This window comes from Thermochaetoides thermophila (assembly GCF_000221225.1).
Source record: "Thermochaetoides thermophila DSM 1495 unplaced genomic scaffold scf7180000011821, whole genome shotgun sequence".
NCBI lineage: Eukaryota > Fungi > Ascomycota > Sordariomycetes > Sordariales > Chaetomiaceae > Thermochaetoides > Thermochaetoides thermophila.
The window spans coordinates 1,004,118-1,022,338 of record NW_006383037.1 but is presented as its reverse complement, the minus strand read 5'-3'; the positions used below and the strand labels follow the sequence as shown (position 1 = coordinate 1,022,338).

At 55.3% G+C, this 18,221-nt stretch overlaps 5 protein-coding genes across 5 annotated transcripts; 3 read left to right on the top strand and 2 right to left on the bottom strand.

Annotated features, from left to right (window-relative positions):
* Window positions 1–72: 72 nt before the first annotated feature.
* CTHT_0061930 (putative exocyst complex component sec8 protein) lies at window positions 73–3,511 on the bottom strand (the record flags this gene model as incomplete). The annotated part of the gene is made up of 2 exons (XM_006696446.1): window positions 73–850; window positions 909–3,511. 2 exons carry the CDS (start codon window positions 3,509–3,511, stop codon window positions 73–75), a joined length of 3,381 nt encoding a protein of 1,126 aa, XP_006696509.1.
* A 950-nt stretch (window positions 3,512–4,461) lies between these two features.
* CTHT_0061920 (uncharacterized protein) lies at window positions 4,462–5,971 on the top strand (the record flags this gene model as incomplete). The annotated part of the gene is made up of 7 exons (XM_006696445.1): window positions 4,462–4,776; window positions 4,827–4,883; window positions 4,937–4,944; window positions 4,996–5,099; window positions 5,149–5,319; window positions 5,375–5,674; window positions 5,736–5,971. 7 exons carry the CDS (start codon window positions 4,462–4,464, stop codon window positions 5,969–5,971), a joined length of 1,191 nt encoding a protein of 396 aa, XP_006696508.1.
* Window positions 5,972–7,205: 1,234 nt separating this feature from the next.
* On the bottom strand, window positions 7,206–9,667 carry CTHT_0061910 (uncharacterized protein; the record flags this gene model as incomplete). Its single annotated transcript, XM_006696444.1, has 4 exons — window positions 7,206–9,197; window positions 9,260–9,427; window positions 9,479–9,546; window positions 9,616–9,667. The coding sequence occupies 4 exons, from the start codon at window positions 9,665–9,667 to the stop codon at window positions 7,206–7,208; spliced, it is 2,280 nt and encodes a 759-aa protein (XP_006696507.1).
* Window positions 9,668–11,932: 2,265 nt separating this feature from the next.
* CTHT_0061900 (uncharacterized protein) lies at window positions 11,933–16,004 on the top strand (the record flags this gene model as incomplete). The annotated part of the gene is made up of 2 exons (XM_006696443.1): window positions 11,933–12,007; window positions 12,066–16,004. 2 exons carry the CDS (start codon window positions 11,933–11,935, stop codon window positions 16,002–16,004), a joined length of 4,014 nt encoding a protein of 1,337 aa, XP_006696506.1.
* Window positions 16,005–17,221: 1,217 nt separating this feature from the next.
* On the top strand, window positions 17,222–18,133 carry CTHT_0061890 (uncharacterized protein; the record flags this gene model as incomplete). Its single annotated transcript, XM_006696442.1, has 1 exon — window positions 17,222–18,133. One exon carries the CDS (start codon window positions 17,222–17,224, stop codon window positions 18,131–18,133), a length of 912 nt encoding a protein of 303 aa, XP_006696505.1.
* Between the last annotated feature and the right edge of the window lie 88 nt (window positions 18,134–18,221).

The window sequence follows — 18,221 nt, the reverse complement described above, 5'->3', positions numbered from 1 at the left end:
TGAATCTTGACCATTTCTGATATTGAGAAGGTATCACATCAAGAGCTATTACCGTAACTCGTCCCTAGTTACCTAACTCTGCCACATATACTCACTCAACCCCAATAACCGATCCGCCATCTGCCTCCTCGCCGCCGCAGCAACCCCCTTCTCCGGATCCGCCAACTGCTCACTAAAGCATAACTCCATGAGCGCCTTGAGCTCATCATACGAATACTTCCACCGTCCCGGCACAATCTCCTTCCTGCCCCTCTTCCTCTGTCCCTCCCCATCCCCTTCACTCTGCTGTTGCTGCTGTAACTCGCCATCCCCTCTAGCCCTCTCCAGTATCCCCTCCGGCCCGCGACAAAACAATTCAAAATACCCATTCACCCGTCCTAAATCTGCCTTTTCTCCCTCCACATTCCGCAGGTTCTGTTGCAGCACGCGAACGTTCAATAGCATGCGCTCGCAGCCCATTAGGTTCATTGGCGCCACGCGAGGGGCATTCGCGATCAAGTATTCACCGACTAACAGGGCTAAACCGTCTCGTAGGAAGGAGACTTCTCTGTCGCATCCGCGTAAGAGGCGGGAGAATGTCTCGTCGAATGCGATGAGATCTGCGTTGAGGGAGAGGATTTGCGGATCTGGGTCGGTGATGGTTACGGGGGGGCGGAGGAGATAAGGGGTTGGGTTTTGGGAGGATGTGGAAGAGGGAGAGGGGGTAGTTGGAGTGGGAGAAGAGGTTGGGGGGTTGGGAGTGAGAATGGAGGAGAGAGAGTGCAGGATGCGGAAGCGCAGCTCGAGGTGGAGGGTGTGTAGCGCGGTCGTGGCGAGGGTGGTAAGGGAGGCTAGGATGCCGTCGAAGGACCTGGGAAAACGTCAGTATCATTTCGTAGGGATGTTGGAGAGGCAGAAGGAGAACTTACTGGACAGTCTCCAGCGTCATAGGCAAATAGACCGGGCCGCCCTCCGAGGTAGCCTTATTCGGATCATTGAGCAACGTCCAGCGGCGCTTCACCGGCCCCGGAGTCGGCGCTCTTGAAGAATCGGTGTCATTCCCCGTGATGAACCGCAGCCCCTGGATCTTGACCGACAGCCACTTCATGCTGGTATACAGTAGGCACAGCGACGAAATTGTGTCGCGGTCCTGGATGATGTCACTGTTCTGAAGCGGCTTTTCCTTGGCCATGGAGATCAGCATCTCAGTCTCCTTCTCCAGGAGCTCCGGATCGCCCGTCTTTTCCTGATCCCACAGCTCCTGCACCATATCGTGCATGTCGCATTGCTCGAGGGCGATGCGTGCCGACGCACGGAGTGCCTGTGGGCTGTTTGAGGCTGAACCGTCTTGCTCAGCCTGGCTCTTGGTGACAAGCGCCTTGTACCAGCTGAAGCAGCGGTCATAGTACCGCATCATCTGCGTGATGATGAGCGAGCTCAGTGCCTGATCGTGTGGGATGGTACCCAGCATCCGGCAGAAGGCTGTGACGATGGTGAAGAAAGCAGTAGCCCCCTTGAAAACAGGACGCTTGGCCACACGAGCCCAGTCGGGGTCCTGAAGGAAGGCATCGGTTTCGCCAAAGACGGTATCGCTCAGCTTGCCGAGGGTCTCGTCCAGCTGCGGCTGGAAGACATTAACGAGGAAATTGTCCAGAAAAGAGGTAAGCGTGCTCGTAGCCAGATCAGAGCCCGGAGGAACGATGCTCTTCAGACGCTGCAGGAACACCAGCGTAGGCGGTAGCAGCAGACTCATGTTGAACACGCTCGGCTCAACCAGCGACTTGTACGTCCCACTGCCCTGTTGGCTGCCATACCCAGCAAACCCCTTCCTCGAGCCGGCGAGATCGGATCGCGGCACCACAAGGACTGTCTTGCGGCCGTCGCCATTGTTCTTCCGGGCATTGGAGGTCAGACCGGGCACGGCATTCCGGATGATGTTGTCCAGCGCCTCATACTCGGCGACCATTTCCGGCGACTTGGAGTCAGCCTCAGCAAAGCGGAAGAGATGATCTCGTGCTGAGTCTGACTTCCCATTCAACCCTAGGCCCAGGCCGGGCCGGGTTGAGGACCTGAAATGATAGACATCGGCGTCGGTAGTGACATAGTTGTGCAGCAGCGAGCGGATCTCGTTCTGGTACAGGTTCCAGAGCTCCTTGAAGCTGCCCAGCAGGGCAATATTGTTACCCGCGCCTTCACGACGAATCAGGGCCTTGATGGCCTCGTGGAAGACGCGATGGCACTCGGCGATGGCCTCAAACTTGCCATACAATGTCCAAAGCAGGTCGTATATAACGTCGGCCCGCATGCGGGTCTCACGCTGGCCATAGATGTGTAGGCCGTGGGAGCCCGAGCTGCCTCGTAGTGAGCTGGGGTGCTTTTGGTCGATGTCGTCGATGGTCTCGTTAACGACCGAGAAGAGCTCGACCGGCAACCTCTGCTTGATGGTATCGACAGCTGTCTCAAGCTTGCCTAGCTTGTTGAGGGACTCCACTAGGAGAGTGATATAGTAGAAGGTGTCTGCTTCGGGATTCTTGTGCGGGTCTTCCGTCACCGGTCGGTCCCAGTCCATCGAGTCCAAGACCGCATGGAAGGGTGGCATGGCCGGGGCGTCCTTGAAAGCTTCGCTCAGCGCGCCCTGGCACTTGGCAAGATTCTGCCATCTCTCTTGGCAGTAGGGAGACTTGAGGTAGAGGTGTTCGTGCAGCTCTTCGACCAATATGTCCATGAGCGCGGTCTCCTGGTTGGCCAGGTAGCTCCGCAGGTCGCTCAGAGCACCGATATCCTCCAGCTCAGGTCGAGTAAGTCTACGCAGGGCATTCTGCAGGACGCCTACTGCTGTGAGGAAGCGCTTCTCCGAGATTCTTGCCTCGAGTTGATCCGGGACGGTACGCAACTCGTCTAGCTCATCCAGGGTACGCAGCACTTCCTCGTACATGCGCGAAGTAGCATGGAGCTTCTTTAACTCTGGATCAGTAGCGCAGAGAGCAGCCTTGGAGGCGGCCAAAGATTCCTTCAAGGCCCGAACCTTTTTTTGAGATGTCTGAATGCTGCCCTGGATCTTATGGAATGTGCCGATAGAGCTGTTGAAGCCCTGGTGGTACTCATGGACGATCTTCTTGAGCGAGTCTTGCAGGTACTGATGTGCGCGCTGGAAATTGCGGTACTCATGGGCACGGCCGACCGAACTAGTATCAAGCAACTGCAGGGCCAGCTGGACGGGGATGCAGTCGTTCTCCAGCATGGCCGGCCACTCCTGCTTGATCAGCTCGAGCACCTTGGCCATCTCGCGCTCGGCATTTGACTCTTGGTGGGAGCTGCTAGTGCCAGGACGCTGGGCTGAGCGCGGCGGAGGAGCTGCTGCTGGAGCGACGGGTCGAAGCGACGACGACGAGGAGGTAGCGGCTCGGGAAGCCTGCTGACGGTAGCGTTCGCTGGCGCTCACGTAACCCTCCCCATAGGAGTCGTAATCATCGTCCGGGCGGCTGAGATTGCCGTAGCCGCCGGCGCGGTAGGGCTGGTATCTGCCGGACATGTCGGGCTCGAGGCTCGGTAGAAGCTTTCGTGCGCAGGCTGTGTAACAACGTTATCGGATCGAGCTGTGCTTTGGCTTCATTCTCGTCGCGGGGTGTGGTCGCGGGGTGTGTGGTCGCTGGTGATGGGCCGCTAAAGACGTAGGGTATCGGTTGGGTAGGAGAGACAGAGCCTGCGTGGTTTCTGCCGAGATTCTGGTTTTGTGTAAAAACGTCGTCGGCAAGCTAGCCTGAACCACTGTTGACTCTGCTCTTTGCGATAGAGCAGTTGGTCGCTTGAAATTAAGATGCTCGATGTGTCGGTGTTGCGAGTCGATGCTGCGACAGGTGCTGCAGGTTCGCGCGACCCTGGCCAGAGACCCACCCACATGAGCTTGGCTGTCCTCCTGGTCCCCTGTCAGCTTTGGCCGAAACGGAATGCAGATGCACGTAACGGACACCGTACCGTAAGTACCTCCGTTAGAAACCGAGCCCACAGGCGGCTTCGTAATGCCAGCTTCGGCATTTGTGCTACATCTGATGTATGATATTCTTCTAATACTTCGATTCATTCTTCTCGAAATCTAGTTTCTTGATACGGTCTTTCCTGGTGTAAGGGTATTATCTAAAGGTCAGCTCTGTAATAGTTGGCTGTTCCTGTTGTTCCTGTTAGCAACGCATAATTACAAGCATTGCGTGCCCCGCGGTCGTGGGTTTGGAGAAGTCCGAATGTGATTGGTTAGCTATTCGCTCTTACGCCCCACCTCGAACTGCCATCAAGACGCTTGGACGGCATCTCATTCACTCGATTTCATCCCATTGGCACTCACGCCCACCAATTTAAGGTCAAGTCGATGCAAGCAAGCGTCCAAATCGTCTACAAATTTGGACGCAGCGGGGGATGAGGACCCTAACAAGAACTCACACCGCAGTACGCACCGCGCTTAGGCGTATTGTCTTGGCCGACAAAAGCATGCCTATCGAATTCACAATCCAACCGCCCGACCACTATGCTGGTGTCAATGAGCCCGTGAAGCGCCCCAGGGAGTTCACTTGCTTCTCCTACGACAGAGAGCGGAGGTTCCATCTGGGCGACAGGTCCCTGAAATGGTTCTATCCGGCTTATATCCCGTCAGACCTGTCCCGGGGCTACCAGAATTGGCAGAGGCATGATGATAGTATAGACGAGCATCTGGACGGCTTGTTGGCTGCCATTGCTGATTATGAGAAGCAAACGGGCAAGCCAATCGATGCCCATGTCACGACATGGAGAGGCATGATGACTAAAGTATGCTGAGTCGACGTCCCATGGTCAGGAACACAGGCTGACTTTGACAGATAATGGCCACGCCGTATGACCAAGAGGAGTGGGAGATGAATGCTACCTTCTACCGAGTATGTTGTCTTGCTTACTAATGACATCCGTACTCCTGACTAACCACTTATAGGGCTGCATGTGAGCAACTCACTCAACGGCTTGTTGTGCGATATGGACTAACAGAGGCAGCTTCATTGAAGAGAACCATGCGTTTGCCAGAAGGAAAAAGATGATGGAGAGCAGTCGACCTGCTCGGAGTGACGGCATCTCACCCAACTTGATGCAGTACTGGGGTAAGCGCCCACTTGCGGTCCGGCTCATAAACCAAAACTAATAGCTTAGGGTACAAATTCGAGACCCTGAGCACCATCCCACGCCCCTGGGGCGAGGTCTCAAGAGACGAGATTGAGAGTCGCGACGACGAAATCGTCAACAACATGGAGCAGTACTGCTCTGTTGTCCGCACGGGGTTTGGCAATACAATAGTCTGTCTAGGCGGTGAAGTCGATGCCAGTATGTCCTCACCCCTCTAATAGTTTAACTCCACAAAACGCTAATTCTCCAACAGTCTGGGACGCCAAACCAGAAACCCCCGGCGAACCCATCAACTGGGTCGAGCTCAAGACGTCCCGCATGATCACCAACACGGGTATTCAGACCGCCTTTGATCAGAAACTCCTCAAATACTGGATCCAGTCCTTCCTCCTCGGCGTCCCACGCATCATTGTCGGCTTCCGCGACCAGGACGGCATCCTACGCAGCATGGAGGAGTATGAGACGTTGAATATTCCGTACGAGGTCAGGCGCAGGGGCTTGGCTAAATGGGATGGCAATGTGTGTATTCGGTTTGCGGCGTTGTTCTTACAGTGTATGTCGCCTTGCTATTTAACGTTTTTTTTTTTGGAGTCGGAGAACTAACATATCGCCAGGGCTCCGCCTAAACATCACCGAAGAAGGAGTCTGGCGCATCCGCCGTCCTTTCCGGGGCAGTCGTATTGAGCTTACAAAGATTGAACAAGTTGGCCATGGCGCTATCATAACTGAGGAGTTTATGAATTGGCGCATTAAACTTGACTTGCAGAAGGCGAAGCAGCAGGCTCTTGAAGAAGGGAAGCAGGACCAGGGGGAAGAAGGGCAGAAGGCGGCTGCGCCGGCTGCAGCGTAGATGGCAATAAGATGATCGCCTGCCATGTAGCCAAGAGTTTTTGATCTCTCAGTGTGTATTTATATATATAGACGGGGACTTGTATGTTGGTAAGTCAGGAAGAGTCAGGAAGAGCGGAAAGGAAGGCATTTGAGGGCATGGATACCACGGCGTACTTGGTCATAAATTCATTTCATCATCATCATCATCATCATCATCATTATCATAAAAAAAAACAGCCCATCTGGTGCTGGAATGAAACGGGGTTTGATCTACACATAACAAGCCGGATGGTTGATCCGGACGAGGGATGGATAAAATTTCAAGGACCGGGTTTGTCAAGGAATGACATGAACGATGAGTTCAAGTTGGGTGATAAGAAATTAATGGAAAGCTTGGGAAAGGTCGAAGTCAAGAAGGTAACTTCATAAGTATTAAGTAGGTATATAGTACTTCGTACAAAAAGAAATGCTGCTAAACAACAACCAATCAATAATCTGCCCCTTGCCTTGGTCACGGCCTCAACACCAAGCATTCAGACTCATTCGCGATCCAGTTCGCCCTGACTGCAGGCGATCCCATCAAGCAGTGACCATGAATCCTACAGTATCCCCTGGAAAGGGTGACCTGCGAATGAATCTAACCTCCATATGTATTCCGGATCCTTGGATCATTTACTCCAAGGGAGTTCCTAATCACACCCAACATCCTTGAGGCCCTTCACTCAGATACCCGTCCCTGCAGCCAACTGAGCAAATCCCTCCATATGTCCATCCAACCAAGACAGGTATCTCCCTATCCGTAACCCAATCCATTCCAGCGCCCGCCTGACCTGAAGCAAGCAAACTACGCCCCCCCCCCCCCTCGCCCCCTTCAACAACAACAACAACAACAACAACAAAAAGAAAAACCATGCCAGCCAACAACCTGACCCTGAATCCCACCCATCAAACAAACCATCGCACAGCTCAAAAGCAGCGTAAATAAACCCAACCCAAAACGCCTAAACCCCAAACCCCGACCACATCCCTTGACTGACAGCGACAGGATACGAGGATGATAAGTATGTGACATGCCATACCAGACAGACATGACATGTTGATAAAAACTCCTCGACAACTCGAAAACCACATACTCGATATCTCTCCCCCTCAAACAGCACCTGACCACTACAGCAGTCACCGCATTTCATCTCCCAGGGTATGTATGACCCGTTTCAATCCTTCCCAACACCACCATCTCAGTAAAAGTGAGTTCACATCCCCGCCAAAACCCCCCACCGGCTCCTCAACCCATCCGTCCACCGCGCATACAGCAGCTCCGACAGCGCTTTACAATGCTCCATCCCCGGTTGAGCGGGCCGGCCAGGGAATTTTGCTTCCAGTGCTGCATTTGCTGCTCTCTCTTTCTCCCTTTCACGTTCTCTCTCCCTCTCTCTGTCCCTCTCCTTTTCGCGGTGGTGCTTCTCATCCCTATGGTGGGGTGTGTTCGGCGGAGGGGGCGTACGTAATTCTTTTTCACGTTCGTGATGGGACACGGGACGGGAACTGGGCGTTTCATTTTGTTGGTGTTGCTGCTGGGAGGAGGAGGAGGAGGAGGAGGCGATGGAACTGCCGCGTCGGCGATGGTTCTGTAAGTAAGGGTTGTCTTGGGAGAGAACGAACTTAGTTGGGCTTGCGTTTGACTGGTTGTTCGGAGCGGATGGGGAGCGGGCATGGGAAGACGGGGTAGAGACTGCCGATGGTGCGGGGACGGAGACCGGGCGGGGGGATTTAATCAGGACCGTTCCGTGTTGGTTTTGCTGTTGGTGGTGATCATCGGTATTTCCGTTCTTCTGGGGCGTCGACGGGTGATGGTGATGTCCCCCTGGCTGTTCCCTCACCTGTTGAGGAAGAAAAGCAGCGCTCAACTTTGGATCCAGCGAAATAGCCGCCATCACACCCTTCAAGAAATGATACGCCCCCTCCGGATCAACCGCATCCAGAAACCCCCACGCATCTGACAGCCTGGCAATAGCCTCCCTCTTCACCGAACTCGCCGTCTGCGCATGCAACTCATCCAAAGAAGGCTCCACGGCCTTAGCGTAGAGCCTGCGCCCAAGCAGCGCCTCCTTGCTATTCGCATCAACGGGCGCATGATACGTAGGCGGAGGACGGTTCTCGTTGTTGTTATTCGTAGCGAACTCGCTGTTGGTAGGCGAAGGAGACGAGCTGAGGTATCCTCCTTGGTTGTTGATAGTATGATGAGACGAAGAACTATCGGAGGGCACGCGGCGGAAGAGGCGCATGGTTGAGCCCGAGTTGCCGAAGGACATGTCGGGTTGGAGGGGGCGTTTTGCGGGAGCGGGGGCGAGGGGTTGGCGGGGAGATTCGAGGGAGGTACGTCGGTTGTGGTTTGACGAGAGGGAGTTGCGGCGAGATGATGATGAAGAAGGCTGCCGGCGGGCTTTGCGGACGGTTGGGGTATTGGGCGGGTGGAGAGGGGCGTCTTTGAGGTCGAGCTTTTTCATGGCGTCTTCGAGGGAATACATGGCGGAGGGTTTGCGCGAGCGGACAGTGACCTTCTTGCCGTTAAGGGGCGGCGGGGGAACGGACTTCACGGTCTCGAAGACCCATTCGTCGACTGAGTCCTTGGGGCCCATGGTGTGGAGGGTTTCTTGGTAGTAAACGGGGAGCTTGACGTGCTCGGCTCTGGCGTCCGCTAGGCGCTTGCGCTGGATCAGCTCTTGGAGGGCCTCGACTTTGCCGGCGTTGCGGATGAAGCGATGTTTGAGGAGTTCTTTTGCTGTCGGGCGGAAGTCGGGATCTTTGATGAGACATTGGGCGACGAAGTCCTTGAACTCCTTACTGAATTTCCCTTCGAGACGGGGCGGCGGGTTCTTGGGGATCTGGAAGAGCACCTTCATCGGGTGAATGTTGGCATGAGGCGGCTCGCCCATGGCTAGTTCAATAGCGGTGATGCCCAGGGACCAGATGTCGGCCTTGAAGTCATAGCCGGCCTGCTGGATGACCTCAGGGGCCATCCAGAAGGGGGTGCCGACGAACGTGTTCCTCTGGGATTTCATGTAAGTGAGCTGGGCGGCGACGCCAAAGTCGGCCAGCTTGACGCGGCCCGTGTCGGAGAGCAGCACATTCGCGGCCTTGATATCACGATGGATCTTGCCCTCTGAGTGAAGATAGTCCAGGCCGTAGAGCAGCTCACGACAGACAATAGCAATGTGAGCTTCGTTAAAGGTGCCGCATTTCAACTGCCCCCCCGCCCCCCAGTTAGCTCCAGCTCTCGATCCAAGTCGCGGAAGAAAAGACATACTAGATCCAGACAGGAACCGCCGCCCAGATATTCCATGACGATCCACAGCTTGTGGCCGCGCAGGAAGCTCGCCTTGTAGCGAGTGACATAATTGCTAGAGCAGGTGCTGAGCACCGAGATCTCTTGCTGGATCTCCTGGATGTCATCATCGCTTGATTCAAGATCGATCTAGAGAGTCAGCGGCCGTCCTGGCGGACTTTCTCTCAGCAGGGCACTTACATGCTTGATGGCGACCGTTTCCCCCGTCGCAATCTCGATTCCCTTGTACACAACTCCAAAGCTACCACCTGCATAATGTCAGTCAGCCAGCCTTGAGGTTTGACTTGATTCACTGGAGGCACATGGGGAACACTCACGCCCTAACTCCTCCAACACCTGATAGTTCTTAGCAAGGTCCTCATCCGCCATTTTCGTCCCCGGTTGCCCAGCTGGCGCTTCTCAACTTTTTCAACCCTCGAGGAATTTCAAGAATGTCAACAGAGCGTTTCAATGCTTCTCTAATATCGAGACAGCGTCCCGCGTGCCACACCGAGTCTGTCGAGGCAAGCACGCGATGATACGACGGGCAGTGGGTCGGATGGAGTCCGAGAGGGGCCGCCAGAGTGAGCTGATGGGGCGGCGCTTGCGGTCAGAGGTCAGAACGGTGAAGGTCGGTCGACTTGAAAGTCGGGGAGACGCTGCGATTATCTAGCGATGGGTTCCTGGCCGAGCAAAATTCGCAAAGCAAACAAAACCAAAAAAAAAAAAGCAGACGCCGCGATGTCGTTGTCTGAAGCTTAGAAGACGACAATGTCTTGGTCGGGCTCTGTGGTGGTTGTCAGGGTGTTGGGAGGAAGAGCACGGGCCATTGTTTACTTTGCGATGCTGAAGGGGAGAGAACAGGGGCTGGCGTCTGGAGCGAGTGATCTTCGGGGCTAGGTAGCTAGGGTCTTAGGACGCAGGGATTGGATCCGCCAAAATTGAGGTGCCTAAGGATAGCAAACCTGCGCGACGCGACCGGAGCTTGCTGCGAAGAAAGATGGGATATGTGATGGATGTATTCTTTTTTGTTCTTTTTTAAATTAAAAAGATTGTGGATTGGTAGCTTTGTACATGTCGTCGCTCCAATGGGCTTTACGGAGCTTGTATGTATGAAATCAAAGTGCATGCAGATCGATGCGACTTTAGCTGTTATTTTTTTGTTATTTTTTACTACCAGGACCAGCTCGCTGCAAACAATGGATGCATCCAGCGCTGCACTCGCTGCACTCCAGACAGCGCGCCGTCGCTGCAGTGGGATCAGGGCCAAACCAGTGGCCAATGGTTGCCCAATGGCTGGCCTGGCGGCTCCTGGCGGCTCCTCTGCCCTCCTCCGGTTGGCAGTAGCCCCGGTCACCAGCGGATCGCAGCAGCCACTGAGGTTTCACTGACAGCTCAGCTGTGGCTGGGACGAGGCTGCATCGGCATCCAGCCAATCGGAGATAGCGCCCGGCACTTGGGACGGGTTTGGGACGGGACCTGGTATGGGAAGCCTGGATCGGGGAGGGCCCCACTCCCAGCCACGGGGGGTGCCACAAGGGAGAGATTCTTATCCGGGCCCGATCCGCCTCCTCCAGCTTATCGAAGGAGGTGGGGTCGGAAGGTCAACACACGGTTGCCCCTCGCAACTGTTGATCGGGGGGCGGATAGGGCGCTTTGGCTTCTTGGGAAGGAACCCGCCGGGGTCTCAGTGAGCTTGGCTAAGACGCTATCCACTGCTCGTCCACTGCGCCCACTGTTCACTGTCCACTGTCCACAGTTTGACCGATACAGGTCCACCGAAGACTTAGGCTGCCCCAGCCCTGCGCTTGGTTGCTCTTGGCCGTCCCGCTAGCGCTGCCCTGCCTCTGCTGCCCTGCTCCAGTGTCCAGTGCTGGTGCACTTGCTGCCGTGTGCTGCCCGCTAAAACGCCAGATGCCCCCAAGCCGCTGACGCCGCTGACCTGATCACATCACTCGAGTCGAGGAGTCGAGGCGACGACCGCAACCAAAAACTTCACTAGTTTTCTCTTCCACACGCATTTTCGCCTTTCCCCTTCTCTCTCTTCCCCCCCCCCCTCCCTCTCTCTCCCCTCCCTTCCCCTCCCCGAACACCGTTCGCGGCGCGGAACCAGGTTGTCCCTTTACGAACGACGACATCGAATACCTGCACTATACATTGTATAATCCGTATATCCGGTCAGCTAGAGATCGCGACTGTTGGGGGTCAGCGACGCGACACGACGAGAACGATCCCTTAAGCGTACACCGCTGCGTGCTGCGTGCTGCGTGCTGCATGCTGTGTGCTGCGTGCTGCATCAAATCGACGACCTCACGACTGCTTCGCCGATCGAATAGCTACGAGTACGAATATCTGCGGCATCCGACCTGCCCATCAGTCATTCGTTTGTCTTCGGTTCGCTGCATGGCTTGCGCGTTCAGCAAAAGCCACAACTACGCGCCGAGCAGCCTGAATGAACTTGGAGCTTGGTTGTAGTTGTGGTTGTGCTTCGTTGTCAGGCCCCTGGGTGCTAGCGTTCAATTTCATCTCGTGCGTCCTGTCCTGGGGTTCTGCCCCCCCCCCCGGGCCAGCCGTTGATCAACACAAAATAACACAAACAACTACAACTACTTAATATAAACGAATAGCAAGGATCCAGACACAAGACAGACCCCAATGGCTCCACAGCCGCCGCCTTTGCCCACGCGCTTCCCGTGCTGGGTTCGGGCCATCTACTCGTGGGGCGGCGAGGTGTGTTCCCCAGGTCTCTGATATTCTGATCTCAATACTGATTGACCTCCACCTCCAGTCGAAACGCGATCTCGGCTTCGTCGAAGGCGACCTGATTGAGTGCTTGAATGCCGGCGATGGCTCGTGGTGGACGGGCCGCCTCTGGCGTGACCGGAGGGCCATCGGCCTGTTTCCCTCCAATTTTGTCGAGGTCTTGCCAGAGAACTTTCGCCCTGCGCCTCGCTCAACGAGTCCTATGCCCAATAATCCCAGCACCAAGGCCACGACCGTCCAGAAGTCGCGTACCTTCCGCAAACCCTTCGAGGCCTATGCGAAGGCGCCGCATTACACGACAGCAAAGGTCCCCGAGACTTGGAAGGACGGTGCCGGTCCTCGCGCTAGCAACGCCTCGGCCACTTCTCTCGACAATACCAATGCTGCCAGCACGAGTCCCGCGAGAAGGACCCCCTCGCCAATCCCGCCCCGGGACCCCTCGCCTTCGCCGCGCGCTCTCGTCCCACGCGAGACTTCGCCCAGGCGCACTCCCATCCATTCACGAGAGCCGTCGCCAGCCCGAGCTCCTAGTTTTGGCTCCCGAGGCCCGTCTCCCGCGCCGTCACCTGCGCCATCGTACATACCGTATCGTCCGCCACAGCAGCGACAGCATGCCTACCACCTCAGTCTCGACACGGTCGATAACACCTTCAGACCTCCGGCTCGTGCAGAAACCTGGACGCCCAGTGCGCACCAAGAAGACTCGCCTCCCCCGCCGCGCCCCCCTCCACACCGGTCAGGCACTTTTATCCGACATGCCGTTCACTCGTCATATGACGAGGGGTACTATGGGGGCCTGTCTCGCGAGCCGACGACGCTGTCCAGAGAGCCGTCGAATGCATCGTACGGGTACCGGCCACGCCAAGATTCCACCGTTTCGTATGAGCCGTCTGCTCCAGCGTCGGGTTATCACACGCCGAGGGGGCCATCGCCTTGCCCGCCGAGTCCGGGCATTGCCAGGGACCGTCTGACGCCGTCGCCAAATATTGGCAGAGAGGGCATGACGCCGTCACCGCTGAGAGAGGCTATGGACGACGTCATGTCACAGCTGGATGCGTTGGGCGTGGGGAGATCGTCAGCTCCTCCGGAACACCTGAGATCACCAGCTCCTCCAGAGCACCTCAGATCATCCGCCCCTCCTGCAGAGCAGCAGTTGAACCCCTGGTCTCCCGAGTCCTTTGATATGTTGAATTGGCGCTCCAGGACGAGGCAGGAGCCGCAGCTGCGTCCCAAGACGTCGATGGGTATCCCGCATCACATAGTTGATGAGGGGTATGAGACGTTTAGCGCGAGTAATGCGTCGTCGCAGGCGGGTCATCAGCATCATCATCATCATCAACAACAACAACATCATCATCATCATCATCATCAGCAGCAGCAGCAGCAGCAGCAACAACAGCAGCAGCAACCTGGAGGGTACCAGGAACAGCCTATCTCGAGGTTGAGCAACTATGTTGAGCGCATGGAGTCTAGACTGAGGAATATGCAGCTGCATAGCCCCGGCACTCAAGATGACGTCGAGAAGGATGAAGCAGACGACGATCCGCCGCCTCCGCCTCCACCAAAGGGGCGTCATCGTATGTTCCAGAGGCCAAAGTCCACAATAGAAATGCCCGAGCCGTTAGAACAACCTTCAAAGTATCAGAATAGGAGGTCGGCATATGACATCCCTCGACAGGCTCTGAACTTGAACCGGACGTTCACCACCAAAACCAACTCGACCAACAGCTCGTCGGCGACCCAGAGCACAGAGCGCAGTCTCATGAGCGGCGTGTCAGCCGGCGCCATCAGCGCCACCAGTGCAGGCAGCCTGGCAAGAAAGAACCGCAGTAGGGCTATGAGCATGCTTGCCGGGCGCGACCTGGAGGAAGACCGACCCGAGACGCCCTTCACAGGCATCACCTACCACAGCAGCCACGCCTCGGATCATCCATATCAACAGCAACAGCAACAGCAACAACAACAACAACAACAACAACAACAACATGGGCACCAGCGGTCCAAGTCGCATATAGGATTCAGTGACGATCCGATGCCGGCCGTGGGCGGCCTGGTGCAGCCGAAGCCGAAGAAGCAGAACTTCATCAAGCGCATTCTCGAGTCGGCAAAGACCTCGGCCAAGACGGGCGTTGCGAGCACTAGGGGGATAGCAATGTCGTCGTCGACCAACTCCGCGCATCATGTGTCGACCAAGTCGGCACCTTCGATACCGTCATTTGCGTCGGGGTTGCGGTCCAGCAAGACGGGTCGTGAGCCGGGCAGGGAGACGCCGCATAGTAGTGTCGACTGGGTGCAGGTTCGGCGTGATATCAACAGGTCGAACTCGCTCAGCCAGAATGAGTTGTTAGAGAGGAAAGAGAGGTGTCAAATGCTGGATTATCCGGCCATTGATCCCGTCGATGAGCTGTACAGCAGTATCGAGGGGGATGAAGGGGCTGATGGGATGCCGGTAGCTGAGCCGATTAATTTTGCGGCGATTAATTTTACGCAAGTGGATAAGAATTCGAGGTTCTTGACCAACCTCCCGCCGACTATTACCCCGATTACGCTGGCCACGACATACGTCTGTCGACCGTACCGCAGCGACGTGCAGCGGTTCAGAGCCATCTTTACCTGGGTATCTGAGATGATCAAGTGGGAGGAGGACTTTGACGGGCCCATCGACACGCGCCGCGTCATTCAGACCAAGCGGGCCTGCGCCGAGGAGTATGCGACGCTCGTCATGGAGATGTGTGCCGCCGTCGGCCTGACCTGTGAAGTCGTCCGCGGCTATCTAAAGCCGCCTGGCGAAATCACTGACGTCAGCATCATGCCGCGCCCGAACCACTGGTGGAATGCGGTCATCTGTGACAACGAGTGGCGTATCATCGACTGCTGTCTGGCCAGCCCCTCTAACCCCAAGCGAGCCCTTTATTCCAGCTGGAGCAGCTCCCAAGCCGACCCCTTCTGGTTCCTCACGCGCCCGTCCGAGATATGCTGGACACACATCCCCGAGCATCACGGTCAACAGCACATGTGCCCGCCCGTCGCGCTCGAGACCTTGATGAACCTTCCCTGCGCCTGCCCCCCTTACTTTAAGCACGGCCTGGAGCTTGTGGATTATAACACCGCGCTCACCCGCATCGAAGACCTCGAGATGGTCCACCTCAAGGTCAACGTCCCCCACGACGTGGAGCTCGTGGCCGAGGTAGAGGTCAAGGCCTACGCCCGCGACGCAGACGGCGATCTGTATGAGTCGGGAGATGTGATCAAGAAGCGGGCGCTTGCGCAGGCAGAATGGGTAGGCGGCGTCAAGCGATACGTCATCAAGGCCTTGCTGCCGGGGGATGAGGGGTCGGGTGTGCTGAAGGTATATGCCGGCCCGAGAGGTCTGATGCACTCCGTCCGGGACTGTCCCCATCCTTTGGCGTTTGCCGTGCCGATTATTCATACTGGAGAGAATCCCCCGTACGAATTCGTCCTCCGCCATCCGACGCCCCACGCCCAAAGGCATGATATATATGTTGTCCAACCCCAATGCCAGCGCCTAGCGCTCAATAACACTTTCGTCTTCTCCATCCGCCAACACCCCTCCTCTCCACCAGGCGTCGACATCCCCCGTCCCGAATCCCCCACCAAATCCGGCCGCCGCTCCGCGAGTCCCTTGCCGTTTGTCCGCCCCGGGTCTGCGCTCTCCATCACCTCCGCCAGCACGGCTGCCGCGTCGGGGGTTAGCAGCTCCTCCGCTTCGGGCAGTAAGCAGAAGCCGGCTAAGTTGGCAATTCAGACGCCCGGAGGCAAGATCTTGAGGCTGATGAAGAAGGAAGGGGTCGTCAAGAGTAAGAATGGGGATGAGGATACGGGGGAGGGGGGTATTTGGGAGACGATTATCAAGTGTAGTGAGAGAGGCGTTTGGAGGGGGTTGGTGCTTGCGGATCGAAGTGCGCGGTGGTGTGTGTTTGCGGAGTGGGTTTGTGAGGGTTGACCTCCACGCGTTGGTTTGGTGATATATGAGATCTGGGACAGAGTTATCTATTTGTAGAAATGTGTGTGTTGAATTTGTGTGGGTTGGATTCGAATGATGTACACGACATGTACGACGACGAAGATGACATCATTATCATCATGAGTGATCTTCCAGCATTTGTGTCTGGGAAATACAAAACAAAAAAAAAAAAATTTTTTTGAGCACTTGAGGCAAAAGGCGGAGGGATTACATCATAATCACATAGAGAAACCCTCGCCAAGGTGAGGGGCATCATGTTTTGTTCGTTTGGTTCATCCTTCTTCGGGGTTGAGCCATATTACCTATATACTTCAGCATGGGGCGACCTGGTGTCGGATTAACCACATATAGGTGTATGGGATTACTATATTATGTATGGAAATGTATGGTATTACAATTGTACTGATATTGCATTTACCTCCATTAAATGTATGGATTGATGAGATGCAGGGTGTCATGGTGTGTACATGTTTTGAGACCGTATGTGTGCTCGTGGACTTGGTATAAAGTGAGATTGACATGCGTTTGGGGTGAAGGCGTTTTATCATAAGAACGAACCAAGAAAAGAAAAGAAAAGAAAAGAAAAGAAATTTGTGATACTTATGTCTTTTCCATGAGTTGCCCTTTTTTGTTCTTTCCATTTTGTCCTCCTTGAGCATCCCATCCCGCCAGTTCCAGCTTGGAACGCTTTTCAGTTATATTTTAACGGAGGGCCTCTTTGGATGAGGAAGAGACATATTAAGCTGTCAATAAAGTTCCTAAAGACGCCTAGAGCGCGAAAATAAGAGGTTTGGATAACGGGCAGTAACACAGGTTGAAGGCTGTTGAAGTTTTAGTGAAGACGGCAAAGTTGACGATGAGGATGAAAGCGGAGTGAGATAAGGAAAAGGCTCCGCTTTTTATGTGACATCGCGGGGTATATTGACGCCATTGTTGGATTAAACTTCGCTCCTACATCTAGCGTTAAGCATTTTTTTTTGTTTTTTTTTTTATTTTGCTATATTTTTTTACAAAAAAAAATCTACAACAAACGCTTAACATTTTCTTCATTTCCGTTCCTTCCTCCCTCCCTCTGGTCAATTCATCTCCTCTTATCATCACCGAGGGTTTCGAACAAACCGACAATCCTTTTTCATACATCAATTCGCTCATCACAGGTTTTCTTCTCCCAAGCTTCGACTCATCACGTCATCACGATGTCAACCGACCCAACCTCAACTTCTCCTCCACCTCCCCCCTCCATCACCACAACCAACCTTTCCTACACCGTCCCCGACACCAACACTCCCATCCTTACCTCCATCTCCCTGTCCCTCCCCCCGCGCTCCCGCACTCTCCTCATCGGCGCCAACGGCGCCGGCAAAACCACACTCCTCCGCCTGCTCGCCGGCAAACGCCTCGCGCCCCGCGGCAGCATCCAGGTTGCCGGGGTCGACCCTTTCACGCATTCCCCTGAAGGTGTGACTTATCTAGGGTTGGAGTGGGTTTTAAATCAGGTGGTTAGACGGGACGTCGGCGTCGGGGAGCTATTGAAAAGTGTTGGGGGGGACGCGTACCCCGAGAGGAGGGATGAACTAGTTCGGGTGTTGGATATTGATGTTACGTGGAGGATGCATGCTGTTAGTGATGGGGAGAGGAGGAGGGTGCAGCTGGCGATGGGGCTAATTCGGCCGTGGCGGGTGTTGCTGCTGGATGAGATCACCGTGGATTTGGATGTGTGGAGTCGGGCGCGGTTTTTGGGCTTCTTGAAGAAGGAGACGGAGGGGAGGGAGTGCACGATTGTATATGCGACGCATATATTGGATGGGTTGGCCGGGTGGCCGACACATTTGGTACATTTGTTTTTGGGGAGGGTTAAAGGATGGGGACCGGCTGAGGAGATGTTGAAGGAGGGGGAGGCTAAAGAGGATGAGGAAGAGGAGGATGAGTTGGTGGGGAGGGTCGAAGGGAATAGTAGGCTGGGGACGCTGGTTATGAGGTGGTTGAGGGAGGATTTGAAGGAACGAGGGCCGAGGAATAGACGAGGGCCCGAGGGGAGGTCATATATGATTGGGGGGATTGGAGGGTATGGGTTGGAGTGCAAGGCAGCCATGGAGGAGGACAGGTAGGGGTGAGGGTGGGGAAAAAGAAAAAGAAAAAAAAAGAAAAAAAGGCCCGTTTAGGAATTGCTCTGAAGGAGTTGCGATACCTTGCCCA